Raw genomic sequence first — 16921 nt, 5'->3', positions numbered from 1 at the left:
ATGTTAACTCTTTATGAGATATATTGTATTATATACCTCATTTCTAGAATCCTCTCATCTGATTGGTTAAAAGGGGAGTCATGAAAATAACTGTGCCCTATTTTTGAGTTACTGTGACCGGGGCCCGGGCACAGTTAGTAAATAGGTTTTAGAGACAGTCGCGACCCCGTACACGTAGATCGCTCATATGTACGCACCAATGATACGACCGCCGCGCATTCAATCAGCGTGCTGTAAAAGAGACTAGCGGACTGGTTTGGAGACAATCGCAACCGAACCCCGTAGTACACGTAACGTACACTGTACACATCACTGTACGCACCAGTAATACGACCGCCGCGCTGTCGATCAGCATTGATTACGAGTGCTGTAAAAGAGACTAGAATCTATATTTTCGGTATCTATATTTCGGAATCTATATTTTCGGTATATAAAACAAATAATAACTGCTTGACATTCGGGTCACAGTTAAAATTATGGGCCCTCGGTGATGTGAAAACCGTAACCATGCCCTCAGCTTCGCTTCGGGCATAGTTACGGTTTTCACATCACCTTGGGCCCATAATTTTAACTGTGCCCTCATAAGCAGTCATTATTTGTATACTAATACTCCTTGTCCAGTCCAGGGATATTGATAACAAAGAGATTTGAAGAAAAACTTAGTTGTTCTGTAGAAGATTATCACCAAGTTCCATACAGGATTTCAAAATTTCCCATGAAATATAGCTTAAACTTGTTAAAAGCAAGAACCTCTTCCTTGGTCTTCATATCCAAGCTCTATGGAAGAGTGGCTTGGAGCATTGAACTAAAAGCCAGTGAAATGCTAATGCCCCTGTCACATAGACATCCCTGATCACTCCGGACCTCAGATCCGGGGTGATCCGGGGAGAGATCTGTGTTGACGCTTTGGACATCATTGAACATTTGTGCATGTCTGTGTAGATCCAGGGACATCCGGTAGGCCAACACGGCAACTTTTGGAGGTCAAAAACATCTGGCATCATCCAGGAATTGCCATGTTGGCAGAGCAATCAGGGGTGGTCCGTGTGGCTGCTGTGTAGCTGACGTGTTGATCCGTGTAGATGCCGTGTTTGTCCGTGTAGACGCCGCACTCTTGTGGCCTTATCCATGTAGCTGCCGTGTTGATATCGTGTGTACAGTCATACCAACGCTCGTCGACACTCCATCGAGGTCAAAACTATCCCGGATCTCTCCGGATCTCCCCGCACCTCCCCGGATCACCGTGTAGATCCTTGAGCATCTGTGTTTATATGTGACTGGGGCATTGGTTAAACATTCAGTTGTCATGCTATAGAGCCTTTGCATTAATCTGCACAAATTGCAGAGATTCCACTCCTTCTAGACACCTCCTGGTTAATGGAAGATTTAGGTGTGGTCAGATATCCAAGTATTATTGCCTCAATTATTGTTGAGGCCGGGCACACCTCCAAGCAAGCTTTGGCTTTGTTAAACTTTGTCAGGGATATGCAGATTTGAATGGAAAATGAAAATGGTTCATTTCTTTCACAGTGGCTTCTGTTTGGGACTGTGGTGTGCTGTTGCACTTGAGTGGATTGGTATGATACCTTAAGAATTTAGAGGGAAGTGACTGAATCTCCTTTCTGCAAGACGTTCGAAGGAATGCCAAAAAAAAAGTTTTGAGGTGAAGAAGACAGCTGAATGAGAATGTGTCATTTCAGGTATTTAGTTCCCCTTCTAGATTCAGTGTGATAGTCCTCAGGACAAAAGATTAAATCAGCAGGTGCTGCAAATTATGAATATGTTTGAATGTTTTCTCCTCTGTTTTTTCCTCCTGAAAGTTCTTCAATGAGCATTCGCTTTTTCAGTGCATGGAGTTCCGAGTCATCTAGCACTCCAGCGTGACTTTGGTATGACTGGCTGCAAAAAAATGAGAAGTGTTAGTCAGATGCTGACACACTAGGTATTTCAGTTACACTCTCACAGGACTGACTACAAGCAAGTGCACATGGGGTGCAAACAGGTTGACTTTGGGCATGCGCTCTTCCTACGAAATGTTGTGGAAGGCGATGTAGGTGAATTCTCGAAGGTATGGAAAAGATTTCTGTGCATGTATTTTACCTTCCACATTTAATACAGGGGATGTGCATACCTACGAACTGTGAACTTCTCATTTAGATATATCTTTGCCATCAGGATTGAAATTACCCAGGAATAGAAGTGGGTATGTTAATTTTTAACTCTGAGGCTGGGAATCATACAGTAAAATTCGACTGTATTTCTGGATCACTCTTGATTTAAAATGCATTCATGGCTGCTTACAGTGTTGATTAGAGGATTTGTAATTGCAAACAGTGGATACTGTATTTGATTAAAGCAAGTGCGTTACAATTAGCTGGTGCTTGCGGGTGCTGTCTGGCTTGGGGTGGAAGAAAATTAGCAAAAACAAACGTGTTGTATTTGAGTCTGCAAAATACTGTTTCATCATACTTTTAATTTCAAATGTCTCTGCACTCTTTATGGAACATTAGAAATATTGTGTTGCTCATAAACAGTGCGCTCCGATATGAGACATGATACAAGGAAAATGGATTTTCTGATAACTTTCTCTGTTGAGACTCTGTCTTTCCGAATGTTCAATATCTACTCATTGAACTTTACAAACCTTTTGATCCAGCTGAGATACACAAAGCATGCACAATGGCAGCCATCTTGTACCAGCTCTGGGCAGAGTCAGTGAGATCATGGCAAGATCAGCACGAAACTAACTCCTTGCTTGAGACATGGAGTTGTAGGTCCATGCTTGAGAGAACTCGTACCAGGGTTTGAGGGTGGGGCAGATGGGGGTCAGAAAGGGGTCAGGTTGGGGTTGATGTAGGATGAGACAGGCGGGCATTGAAATAAGATAACAGCATTCTTGGTGTAAGCCATCTTGCACCAGTCTCCTGCCAGCTCTAGTTTGTGTGTGGTTATAGTTTGAGCAAGGAAGTACATGCTAGTACCTCCTTGGTTTGAGTGGACTAAATCTAGTACACTACTCCAATAACTTTGTACATGTGTAAAATTGTATCGTCAGAAACTTTACTGTAAACTCTTGATTTTAACCCTTAAAAAAGGTTCATGACTATGTATGTAAACCATCATTCCACCATTGATACCCTTGAAATGAGTCATATTTGTGAATTTAGCAATAATTAAAGCTTCTCTTATTATGGCCCACTTACACAAAGTGTACCTTTGCCCCATTTACATTGAAAATTTACCATGTACAATGTAACATTAGGCTTTTCCATTAAAGAGGAATCACCATATTAAAAGTTGGCTACAATTGGTAATGTAAAATCAAATATAATGCAAATTGTTTTTTTTTTACTTCTAAAAGCCTGTCACTGTTGATCCTCATTTGCAGGTTTTTGCCAAGCTCAGCTTGTCAGAGGTGCCAAATGTTTGTATTTTTATGTTGTGTTTATGTACATCATAGTAGGCCTAAATGCGTATCAGAACATTATTGCATTTTGAAGTTCAAACTGGTATATCCGCCCACCTACCATTCTTTGAAGTTGTGTGCAATACTCTCTTGTTTAAATTCATTTTCCCAGCCAGCTGTTACGAGAAATACCAGAGTGTTTGCACTATGTACATATTTTGCAGGTAAATACTGAAAGGTTACTGTACCTAACGAAATACAATTTTATATCACGAAGGCATTGATGAGTGTGATAACTTTTGAAAAATATGTGTGATAGCCCATCGGTACTCCAAAGTGGATGTGGCCCAACCTATTTATCTAACCCTGCTGGATAAATATGCAGTCCTCCCAGATTGTGTGCATGTGCAATTTAGACACCACTCCTGAATCAATTGCAAAGTTAAACAAAGCTCCATGCCTGTCCATTGGGACTCCCCAATGCCTGTTGGAATTGCTGCAATATTACGTGAGGATGGCTTCATGCTCCTAAAGGAGAATTATGACCTAGCGCTCGCATGAATATAAAACATCTGCTCCAGCGACGTTTGGTCTCATTTCAAAGAAGGATGAGGCAAAGAGTGGGCAGTTTGAACGTCACCACTTCTTGGCCACATGGATAGTTACAGTATACAGAGCGAAAAGTTGCGTTGTCTGACAAGGCCGGAATTTGACTACTTTTTAAGCCTAGACTCTGCAGACTGTGATGTGAGTCAGAATGTTTCATTTTTATATTTTTTTTTCTTATTTCAATAATAGGCAAATCCTGTAAAACTCTCCAAGAACTATTGTAATTTTTTAAGTAGAAAAACAAATTACATAATTATTACACACAGGACTGACAAGTCTTCTGGAAAGGATGTGTAGGGAGTGTCATGTTTACTGTAACCCTGCCATTTATCCAAAGACAACCCCCCCCCCCCCCCCCCTTTAGCCGAATGGTGCATCGGGAGCATGCTGGCTCTCAGATATTTTTTTCTTGTTAATAAAAGCAAAAATAGTAGTAATAATGACAACGATGAAAAAAATGATGATGATCTTTATAGCATAATGATAATTGTATTTACAGCATAACTATAGTAATGCCACCAATTGTAAAAGAAGAGTCAAAGTTGAAAGAGAAGAAAAAGATGAAAGGAAGATAGAAGAAAAGAAATGGTGTTAGTTAAACTTTCTTTATATTCTTTATGCTCATGCCTGCACTATTGTGCAAAATTGGATGGGAAAATTATTTTTCTTTTCTGAAAGAGCAATTCTTGCGTATGTTTCTTCAAGATTGGAATCATAAAATGAATTGGAAATTGTCTTAATTGCTGTTTTCCTTGAACATTTTTTTCCTCAAACGGTGTGATTAGGTACATGTATGTCTTAAAGTTCCCATTTCATTACATAAAACCTTTGCACACTCTCCACTTTCTACTATAATAACCGTTGAGAGGATATTACTATTGCTTTGTAAGAACTGTAGTATACATCATGAAGAGAATGTACCTTTTAAATTTGCAAACTTTCAGCCTAATCTGATAACTTTGTAGTGGTTTGCTCTTTAGTTTTGAATGAAAGACCCTTTAAACCGTAAAGCCTCATTTCTCAGTAAACACTTTTTCAAAAGTTGTACATTCTTTCCATTATTTAGATGGGTTGAATTAGTATGGGTTAACTTATCCTATATCGTCTTAAAGCTTAGAGTCTGCGCTTTCTGAATCCATGTCTGGCAACCTTTTGGTGGTTTTGTGATGCAGGGTCACATTGTTGATTAAAAAATGCATTTCCCGCTGCATTTATCATGTTGTACTGATCCTACTCTGTGAGAAGTACTGACAGGTCTTCTCATACCATGTTGACAGAAAAGCAAAGAATTCTTTTCTTCTTCATCCCTGCTAAATATTTTTAATCCTTGATCTGCTGTGATGGCCATCTATCCAGTCCTTAGCCCTATTGAATGGACCTTGAATGTCATGCAACATGAAAGATCAGGGCCCCATTTCATAACAAAGTTGCTGTGATGGCAACTCTTGTTGGAATGGTGCAATGCAATTGTCCTGATAACAACAGGGAGGTGAAAGAGCTCCCTGGTAACAACAAGAATCCAACTTATCCTGACTGGCTGTTGCTACCAGAAGTTGCTATTCTACAAAGAGTTGCTATCCTAACATCTTTTATAAAATTGGGCCCAGGAGTATTATAAAGAGGAGAATGGGGGTTTAAATGGAGGGTTGTATCAGGAGAATGACATTTCTTTTGGGCCAGAGTGGCCATTCTAATACTACCTAAGTAGACATGAAACCTACAGGTCTCTATTTGAGCTTTCAGTCTAATAACATAATATCTTTCTTTTCCCCAAAATATTTGTACCAGTTCTACTTTCTTGCTCACGCTGTTGAAATGTCATAGTCATTGAAATGAGATCTACTGTATGTTTCCTTGGGGCTGGGACCAAAGTGGGGGCAAGTTTTCTCATTTTGATCTTCTTTTTGAAAACACATGGTCAAATTTTCTACAAAAATAGCAGGTATTATTACCAGTATATATACAAAATACAAATGGAACCCTTGCCCTCATGGAGATCCGTAAAAGCTCCCCAAGTTTGGCAAGTTCTTCTTGGGTAATAGTCTGCAAAAATGTGTAGAATGTGAACTTGCAATACTCGGATACGTGCTAGACCCCACTGTCTCTTGTTTGTAATTTCTGGAAGAGCAAATATTCTTTCATATAATGTTGGGATCACTAAACAAATGAAAAATTCTCTTTTTTGTAGTTTTGTTAAACACTTTTTTTTTGGGGGGGGGGGGGAGGGGTCTGATGCAGGTTTTGTCTGATTTACAAATTTGGATCACAAAAATTCCTTTACACTCTCTCCACTTTTATCTCTAATAACTTTTGAAAGGATGATGTCATTCTATTGAAAGTTTGATTACACTGGTAAGTCATGGATAGAATGTATTCAACTAGTGCACAAAATTTCAGGATAATCTAATAATTACTTCATAGCGATTGCTGTGGAGTTTTATATCCTGTTTGTTTTTGGTTTTTAGCTCACCTGAGCCAAAGGCTCAAGTGAGCTATTGCGATCGCCCTTCGTCCGGCGTCCGTCGTGCGTCGTGCCTAAACTTTTTACATTTTCATCTTCTTCTTGAAAACCCCAAGACCGATTTTCATCAAACTTGGCAGGTAGCATCCCTAGGGGGTTAGGAATGCAATTTGTTAAAATGGGCACCATGCCCCACCCAGGGGGCCCCCAGGGGGGCCCAAACCCCCAAAATTAAGGAATCTGTAAAAATCTTCTTCTCTAGAACCAGAAGTGATAGAGCTAAGTTAATACTATGAGTTAGTACATTGATGACTGTAGTTTCAAATTTGTTCATGGCAGAATCAGGGGTGCCCCCCTTGGGACCCAGGGGAGGGGGGTGGGGAGGGGTCCTAATGGGGCCTAAATTGTACATTTTCATCTTCTTCTTGAGAACCCCATGACCAATTTTCACCAAACTTGGCAGGTAGCATCTCTAGGGGGTTAGGATCTCAATTTGTTAAAATGGGCACCATGCCCCACCCAGGGGCCCCAGGGGGCCCAAACCCCCCAAAATGAAGGAATCTTTAAAAATCTTCTCTAGAATCAGAAGTTATAGAGCTAAGATAATACTATGAGTGAGTACATTAATGACTTGTAGTTTGTTCATAGCAGATGCAGGGGTGCCCCTCTTGGGGGCAGGGGGGGGGGGGGGGTGTTGGGAAGGTCCAAATGGGGACCTGAATTGTACATTTTCATCTTCTTCCTGAAACCTCATGATGGATATTCGTCAAACTTGGCAGGTAGCATCCCTAGGGGGGTCAGGATCTCAATTTATCAAAATGGGCACCATGCCCCACCCAGAGGGCCCCAGGGAGCCCCAATCCCCCCAAATTAAGGAATCTTAAAAAATGTGGGCCCTTATTGTACATTTTCATCTTCTACTTGAGAATGCCTGGTCAAATTTTAGTAGAGCTGTGAATAATTTAGATTAGTGACTGTGTGAAAGGTGAACTTGCGATACTCAGGTGAGCGCTAGACCCGCAGGTCTCTTGTTTTTTGTCTTTTTTATGTGTCATTCATTGCACAGAGCATCACAGGGTGAGATAAAGCACTTGAATAAACCCTAAACTTTAAAGCCTCTTTTCTCAGTAAACACCTTTCCAGAGGGTATACTTTCTTTCCATTATGTAGATCCATGGGTTAAGAACTTCATTTTGTGGAGTTTCATGTATATCATCACTGGGGCGACAAGACCCCATATCTACAAAATGTCAAATGTTCCGGAGAGCAAAAAAACAAACAAAAAACATGGCAGCCAAAGCACTGTATCAAATGGGAAAGCCTTTCCTTTGACATGCCGTTGTGGCTGCATTTTGGGGGTAAGACAGCTAGGATTTGGACAGGACATCACTTAACTGTTTATCTGACCATTAGTAAAAAAAAAAAAAAAAAAAGTCATTTTCACCGAAATTTCAGATACGAGGGTCATTTTAGAACTCAGAGTCTGCTCTTTTAGACATGTCTGGCAACTTTTTGGTGGATTTGTGATGCAGCCTGCTGGGTCACAGATATTTTCACTCAACATCCAACTGGCCTTCCTTCATCTTCCTAACATAATCATAATATGGGACTAAGGGTCCTTCAGACACTGAACGAATATAAACTTGAAGAATTTTATTTTTTTTTTAACTCTGCTATTTACATGTAAGTCTTATTTTGATATCAACATTCCACCAGAACTGACCAGACGTACTCCAGAAATGACACTAAGGATATTAAACAGACAGCGCTTGATCTGGAGACTCAAAGTCATGATATTTTTGGTCCAGCGTCATACACTGTCACAGAGAACATGCATCAGCTGCAATCATTTGCAGATAGTTTATGTTAATTTAGCATTAAAGTGTATCCCTCACACATCCCTGGTTTAAGACATTGCAATGCTCCCAACACACCCTTGTCATTACATTGTACCATTATTGTTTTTATTTACAAGAAAAAGTATGAAAACCAGCACGCTGCCGACACACCCTTTTGTTGAACTCAGAGTATTTTGAGGAATGGTGGGGCTCCAGTCTACATGTGACACAATGTGACACAGTGCTACTGATCCTTTCAAATAAGATTAAATAGGGGAATGAGATTCGTCTCAATCTATGAATTTGCATGATTTATGATGGGCTCACAAAGAAAGTGATTTTCTTATGCTGCGTTTACACCATGTTCCTCGCGCCCACGGCAGTCACATTTCAGGCCACAGTGGACAAAACGGGATGGACGTGAGACACTGCGGTGAAACAATAGGCAAAAATGACAGGCCATGATTGCCATGGATGCCGTGTCAGATTTTTAAACTGTCAAAAATTTGCCACGACAGTCCCGATGCCAATGAGAAACCTTGTATGCCGTTATGAAATGGGGTGAATGCAACAAAAGGTGACGTAATAGGCTGTAACAAAACTTGGAGGTGATTCGTAGCAGACCACAACGGAAAATATTGATAGTCTTTAGCCTGACCAGATGCTGTGAGAACAGCATCTGATAGCTGCTTATGTTCACCGGGGTGAGGACTGGAACGAACAAGACCAAAATACGAAGAGGGGGGAAAACAGGAGAATGTCTTATATATCTACCCACGGCGCATTACGTTTCAGACAAACGGGGCTGCCGTGGCCACCAGGAATGTGGTGTAAACGCAGCATTAAGGAATTCTTGAGGTGCGAGTTTTATGCCTAATGCAGGAGATTTGCTAGGTCTGATGTAGCACAAGGTTATCCCTCTAATTGATAGCTCTTTGGCATATTCCCATTTATGATGAGTGACTGTTGGCAGCCCTGAAGGTATCAAAATACAGTAACATGAAATTGAATTATCTAGAACTGAAGTATAGTGTAAAAAAGCAGAGTACTACGGGAGTGCTTACCAGTCATGAAAATAGTGGTATTACACAATAGACACTGTGACCCCTCAGTGGCTAGATGAACATTATGGTGTTCAAGTAAGATATAAAATGGCATTGAAGTTTGGTAGGACTGTGCCAAGAACATCAGTGTGATGATACTGCAAACTTTTGTCCAAGTGCTGAAGCAAACATTGATTGCATCACCATGTTTATCAGTAGAAGGCGGGGATAGGGGAGGGCAGGGTTGTCTGCATGTCTGGGGGGTGGGGTTCTTGTGATGTGTGTACTTAGTTCACAATCCGCAGCTACAGGTAAAGTATCATTCCTTTCTTCTATGGGTGAATGAGCGTTCACTCTTTTGAAATGCAGGCCTGATCTGCTTGGAGTTTAGACTTTGCTTAAAGGGTCAGCTGATGCTATATTCTTTTCTTCTATTTCAGTTTAGGCTTGACTTTTTGCAAATTTGAGCAAGGCAGACATGTACAGAGTGGATGTTGACCCTTTGAGGAGCCATGCTATCTCTAGCGGTCAATGTTCACATTGCCTACTCTGGTCCCAAGAAGGAGTTTTTATGATAGTATAGTCCATTCTGTAGCCTTTTGCTTCAATTGGATCATGTGCTTCCTGCATATGCTGTAGGTGCTCACTGGTGTCTGATGCCCCTTCCCAATTTTTTTTTTTTCTCCCCAACTCAAACTTCTTAAAGTACAGACGTAGTAGCTGCATTTATAGACCGGGTCCTAGGGTTAGTGTTTGCTCCATGCTGTCAAGGGAACAAATTTGATGGTCAGGTGGAAATTCTTTGATTTTATAGCTATATCTAGCTTTGTTGTTACATGAAGACTCAATCATGCCCAGCAGTCAGCAAGATGCTTTGGCTTCCATTATGCAGTATGCCCCGTCCCAGGCAAGTATTTTCTTTTCCTTTTGAAATCTCTATTTCATGATGGATTGAGTCACTGAGCCCGTGCAGGTTTGCAAAAGTTCTCATTCGTTAGTGGTTTCAGACCATAACTTTTGTATACGTATGTATGAAGAGCTCAAATAACATACTGTAAAACTTTAAATATTTGTGGAATCTTCTGCAAATTGGAGCAGACAGCCTTTTTTGTGGCATGAAACTTAGTCCAGTCAAAATACGACAAAAAGTGGGTTAACCCACAACTAATTGCAACAGAAACGATTCCACTTGCATATGAACCGGAGGAGCTATTAAAATAACATATTAAAAGTTCCCTAAAATTCGAGTGGTGGATCAGTGTCTAATTTGCATAAATTCAAAATGGCCGCCATACAACCTATTTATGCCTATATCTCGGGATATATAACCCACAGAAAGTAAATTCCGGTGTCTAAACCTATGTTTTATAGGTCAAGGAATACAGATATGTTATCTTTATCAACTTTCAAGCATCCCTTTATATAGTTTTTGCATATATTTGCATATAATTACATACAAAATGGCCGCCATATTGCCTGTACAAGCAGGTATCTTAGTAATGTAGTACAGTCAGGAATAAGTCGCTATATATCTGGACATAAAACCCGCAGAAAATAGATTCTTGTGTCTAAACCTTTTTTTTATGTCAAGTAATACAATCATCATATAAGCAGTAACTTTCAAGCTTCCCTTTATACATTTGCTGCATATATTTGCATTTAATTAAATGCAAAAAAGCCGCCACAATGCCTCTACAGGCTTATATCTCCATTTGTAAAAGGTACCCAGTGTTGGTGTCTGTGGTCTTAATTTTACTGCTGAAAATCACTGATGTAAAATACCTTCCACTCAGGAATAATTACCTATATTTCACTAAAAAATTTGCGTATATTCATACATAAATCTATTCAAATTAAGAGTAGCTTATATCCATAAGCTACTCTACAAAAGTTTCATGAGTTTGGACATTAGATGACGATCTTGTCATATCAGGGTACCATGTCACTCACTCACTTTCTGACTAAAAGACCCAGGGGTCCAGCCCTCATCCGAGCATCTCAAGTTCCCCTTCCTTACATGTTTACAGACTATTACTTGGGAGAAAGGAAATTGGAAGACGTTGGGAAACTGTAGGGCCATATCTGGAAGCCTTTAGGGACCTCCAGGGCCCAGGGAGGCATGATGTCCATAATATGCATGACACTAGCGATAAATGCACTTACAGTACTAAGTTTGTTGTAAATTTGACCATGTGTTTTCAAAAGGAGGATCAAAAATCAAAAGTGGCCTCCAATAATTTGGTCCCAGCCCAAAGGTGGCCGCACCTAGATCAGATTTGAGGTGCCTTTGGGCATTCTGTGGCCGGGGGATGGTTCCCATTTTATATACCAATATTCTACCAGCCAAGTTTGATAACAAATTGAACAGTTTTTTTTTTTTTTTTTTTGAAGATGAAAGAGTGAAAATTGGTACCTATTTGGCACTAGCCCCAAGGAGGTCACCCCTGCATCTGCCATAATAATCTTGAAAGTATGCTAATACACTCACTGATGTATTTACTCGATGCTCTTCTGGTTTTATAAAAGCAGCAACTCTAGATACAGATGGGGACACTAGTGCCCACACGTTTAAAAAAAAAAAAAAAAAAAAAAATATATATATATATATATATATATATATATATATATATATATTGATGACGAAGTAGACTGGTGATGCATTTCAGTCCAACAGTGCTAGTTATTCAGACCAAATTTTCGACGAATATATTTGTCTTCCTGAAGGTCGACAATGGCAATTCTGAAGAAAGACGAATGTATTCGTCGAAAATTTGGTGTGACTAAATGGCACTGCTGGACTGAAATGCATTACCACCCTACTTCGTCATATTTTCTGTACTGGTATCATATATATATATATATATATATATATATTATATATATATATATATATTTATATAATTATATGTGACCCTGCACCTCGAAACAAACAAAAAGTCGCCAGACATGAATTTTTAGTTAAGACCATATTCTGAAAGAGCAGACTTTAAGCTTTAAAATGATGTATGACTCAAATCACATGGACTCTCCTAACCTATCTATATATTGGAAACAAAGCACAAACTCAGGAAAAGTGTGAACTGAGAAAAGAGGCTCTGAAGTACAGTGTCTATTCAAGCGCTTAATCTTTACCAAACTGTGCTGGCTGTGCGATGAATGGGACAAAAAACAGGAAGTAAACCACCAGAGTAACAACAATGAAGAGATTATCTGATTAAAATGAAATTAAGCATGCCTCATTAACACATTCTGTCCATTGTTAAAGCCAACTTTCAAAGCAGTAGCACTATCCTTTCAAAAGTTATTAGAGTTGAAAGCGAAGAGTGTGGACAAGGTTTTTCAGAAATGAAAAAGGGATTCTAAAGACACACCTAATCACACTATTCTACCAAAAATGTTCGAGATAAACTGCTAAAAAACACACTTTCCTGCCCGTTTTATGATACCAAATTTTAGCATAATGTAAAAGAAGACCCGCTCTTTCAGAAAATATGAAAAAGTCAAGTTCGGCTAGGTTGACCCATTTCATTTATTTTCAGTCCTCATGCAAAATCAGTGTGTGCGACTTTATGTTCGTTTTTAGGTGCACGGTCACATATATAATGTGTAAAATTTTGAAAAGAAGAAAGATAAAACTGCGAAACTATGCAGTCTCCAAGATATTAATCTCTGTACTTTTTACCTAGCTCTGTTATAACTGGTTCTACTTGTGTGTGTGTGTGTGTGTGTGTGTGTGTGTGAGGTTTTTTTTTTATGATAAATTCCTTAATTTGGGGGTTCTGGGACCTTTTGGACATGGCGTCTATTTGAACAACTTGATAGTCTGTCATCCTTGGGATGCTACTTGCCTAGTTTGTTGAAGATCTGTCATTACATGGGGTCTTAAAAGAGAATCTGAAAATGGTTTTTGAAAATGCATGCATGACTGTCGACGGACGCCAGAAGATAAATGATGGCTATTTGCAATATTAGCTTGAACCTTTTTTGCTGTCTTGAACCTTTGGCTAAGATGAATTTAAAATCTAATGAATCAAAGTCATTGGATTTCAAGAAAACTTTCTTCCGTTTCAAGTACATCATTTTCATTTTCTGTCTTGCGATAATACAGATACTTAAGGTATGTAATGTGATCTCTGAAAATATAGATCAATGATAAAAGTGTAAAACATGAAAACTCGCTTACACTCAAAGTGTTCTATACCACAAACTCTGGACTAGGATAGTGTGAAATTGCAGTCGATTAATGTAAAGCAAACAGGATCCCGGCTTCATTTCATACTGACGAAAAGAAGAGTGGTAAATCTCACATTTGTTGTAAACTGTGTTGATGTCTTTCAAGAATGTTATTCATTCCTAGTCACCAATTAGAACAGCATCATCTGACTCCTCAGATATTTTAGAAATACAACATTACAAGTGTCTGATCTATAATGGCCCGCATCTGCCACTGATATGGGTTGTGTGCAGTCAAATCTGTTTGCCCTGCAACTATACACTACCAGTTTGCTAACAGCCTGATGTAACAGATACAACACGAAAAATGGTAAAAGTAACATTTATCAGAATTTATAAGCGTTTTATGAGCTTGAAGCCAATGAGAACGATGCTGTTTGTATTGATCGTCTGATGAATCCAGAGTACTAGGAATAGAAATGTTAAGGCATTTCCTTCTTCTTTTCTTTCTTTTTTTTTTTGTATCTGGCTTTTTTTCTGTAAGTCATTGGGTGAAACCACGCAAAAATATGACAAAATCCACTTCCATACAAATTATCACGGTCATATGTTGCTCATTGATAAACATGCCTTTGCCAAAAGTTTTACAACAAAAGATACAAGTATCGACTAAACACGGCTGCAAATCATCGCAGGTAAGGAAACAGATGTTTGAAAAAAATCTGCTCAATGATTTAAGACCAATTTTGGTGTACCGTAAGCACACTTTGAAAGCTATATGAGATAATATGTTGTTGTTATTTTAAAGATCGAAAGAAGAGAGAGAGAGAGAGAAATGGGGCCCTAGATAATATGACAAGAACATCATATAATATCATAATATGACAAGAACATCATCTAAACAAATGTCCAAACTCATGAAACTTTTGTAGAGTAGCTTATGGATAATCATGATCTTGATGACTTTCCCCTCCCCCCCCCCCCCTTTGGCCTAAAAAAAAGGTATTGCAACATAGACACAAGTATAAGCAGTAAACATGAGGGTAAAATTACACGATATAATACATTAAATATCATGCAATCATAAAAATCTTTTTAACGATTCCTACTACATAATTTGAGACTTTACTGTTGTGTACCTATTGAGCACACTTTGGAAGCTAAGTTGAGATTATAGTTGAATAAAGATATGTTCTATTTGATGCTACTAACAGTTGTTTTCTGTTCTGAGGCTTTATCTCAAGAAAATGTGAGTTTAATGTAGTACAATACTTTTAATCAATGCAAGAATATAAAACTGGGTGTAAGGATAATCGTTAAGGTCGTGAACGGAATTCCAACAATTTTGCCCTTGAAATATTGGATGCATTAATTACAGTACAATTAACGTTCTGTAGCTCGTATTCGTATATCAGAAATTATATGCACGATAAAAATTTGAATAGATTTATGCTTAAATATAGCTATGCAAATTTTGAGTGAGATATAGGTAATTATTCCTGAGTGGAACGTATTCTACATCAGTGATTCTCAGCAGTAAAATTAAGACCACAGACACCATCACTGGGTACCTTTTACAGATAGAGATATAAGCCTGTGGAGTTATAATGGTGGCCAATTTGCATTTAATTAAATGCAAATATATGCAGAAAATGTATAAATTGAAGCTTGAAAGTTACTGCTTGTATCATAATTGTATTTCCTGACCTAAAAACCATAGGTTTAGACACCAGAATCTATTTTCTACAGGTTTTATGTCCAGATATATAGCGACTTAATTCTGAGTGTATACTACATTAATGATATACGAAGATACGGGCTTGCACAGGCAATATGGCGGCCATTTTGTATGTAATTATATGCAAATATATGCAAAAACTATATAAAGGGATGCTTGAAAGTTGATAAAGATAACATATTTGTATTCCTTGACCTAAAAAACATAGGTTTAGACACCGGAATTTACTTTCTGTGGGTTATATATCCCGAGATATAGGCATAAATAGGTTGTATGGCGGCCATTTTGAATTTATGCAAATTAGACACTGATCCACCACTCGAATTTTAGGGAACTTTTAATATGTTATTTTAATAGCTCTTCCGGGTCAAATGCAAGTGGAATCGTTTCTGTTGCAATTAGTTGTGGGTCATTTCATATTTTGACTGGACTAACTTTCAGGAATTACAGATCATAAAAAAAAAAAAAAAAAATCACAAGAATACTCCATTGTATATGTATCAGGTACTTGTAATGCAGGTATTGGTTCAACACCCACTTTAATAGTCAATATGAAACATAAGAAATTGAATGCGTGCTACAGTGTACTATGAAATAAGTGTAGTTTTAAAACAAACGAAAAAAACAATGCACACTGTGAGTATATACGTAGTACAAATTGTAGTAGTTGACTTCCGAAAGTGCTCAGCCAGACCTGAACTGTATTGTACACACATGTGTGCATACTAGTATGTACTGTACGAATTGGAGCAATTCCATTTACTTGGAAGGGAACACTGTTCATTCCTCCCGAGTGTACCTTAAACATGCACTGGAAATGACATACTGCATTGTATTTCTACTAACCTTGCCTCTGCATCAGAGTAGACAAAAACTGCATTTTACTTCTGCAAAGTATTGGTTTGCAAAATTCGCAAAAGTTTCATGCAGGTAAAAATTGTTGGTTTTACAGTACTTAGTACAAAATCATGTGGAGGCATTTGTCCACATGATCAAGTTATGCTCTCTTCTGGGTTTTTATTGATAGTGTTAACAGTTTGACTTAACTAAAACGAATTAGATTAGGAGGTGGAGCTTAAATTAGCTAGACCATTTTTCATCATTTCCTCGATGGTATGTGCATGTATACAAGGGAGCATAATTATAGCATATACACTGAGAATGTGTCATGAGAGTTGAATGATTGATTGGCAGCCTATGGAGTTTACGACGCAGCTGTTGTATGGTGTTTTGTTTGCAGCTCTAGCCATCTGCAAGGAGCCGTTTGTGTGGCCCAAATACGAGAAATGCTAAAAATAACCTCAGCAGTTTATGGGTTAAATATCTGAATGCTATATCACTTTAAACGCATTCAGAATTGCGCATTACCCTGGCACAGTGCATGATTTCAAACAAGTTCTGTCACAAGTGTCGAATGTGTACAGTGTACGTGTCAGGCACATGGCTTCATGACTGGTTAGACTGCTCAAGGGGAACTCGACTGTTTCGGAAGACTGTGGGTGCTTGTACAAGGTGCTTCAGTTTGTGTCCCTGAGGCCATCTCTTTCTTCTTCGCCTTTTTCTTTTTGGTTGTTTATTCCCCAAATTTCACCATTTTCATGGTGATGAGACTTTTTGATGCGGTGAAAGAGGTGTTATCTCACTTTGTAGTGC

General features: G+C 38.7%; 1 protein-coding gene across 2 annotated transcripts in view; it reads left to right on the top strand.

The window, feature by feature from the left end:
• LOC140227614 (UTP--glucose-1-phosphate uridylyltransferase-like) overlaps positions 1-16921 on the top strand; it is a 51766-nt gene that overhangs the window by 6390 nt on the left and 28455 nt on the right. Inside the window, exon 1 of one of the 2 annotated variants that reach the window (XM_072308034.1) lies at positions 1876-2068. The exons of the other annotated variant lie outside the window; for it this stretch is intronic. Within the exon in view, the coding sequence (XP_072164135.1) occupies positions 1988-2068 (81 nt within the window). The 5' untranslated portion in view covers positions 1876-1987. Of the gene's footprint in view, positions 1-1875; positions 2069-16921 lie in introns of those variants that run through there. 2 annotated transcript variants of the gene reach the window in all.

The sequence above is a fragment of the Diadema setosum genome, chromosome 1 (assembly GCF_964275005.1).
Source record: "Diadema setosum chromosome 1, eeDiaSeto1, whole genome shotgun sequence".
NCBI classification, from domain to species: Eukaryota; Metazoa; Echinodermata; class Echinoidea; order Diadematoida; family Diadematidae; genus Diadema; species Diadema setosum.
Note: the sequence above shows the minus strand (reverse complement) of the source record. Positions and strands in the feature narration are given on the sequence as shown.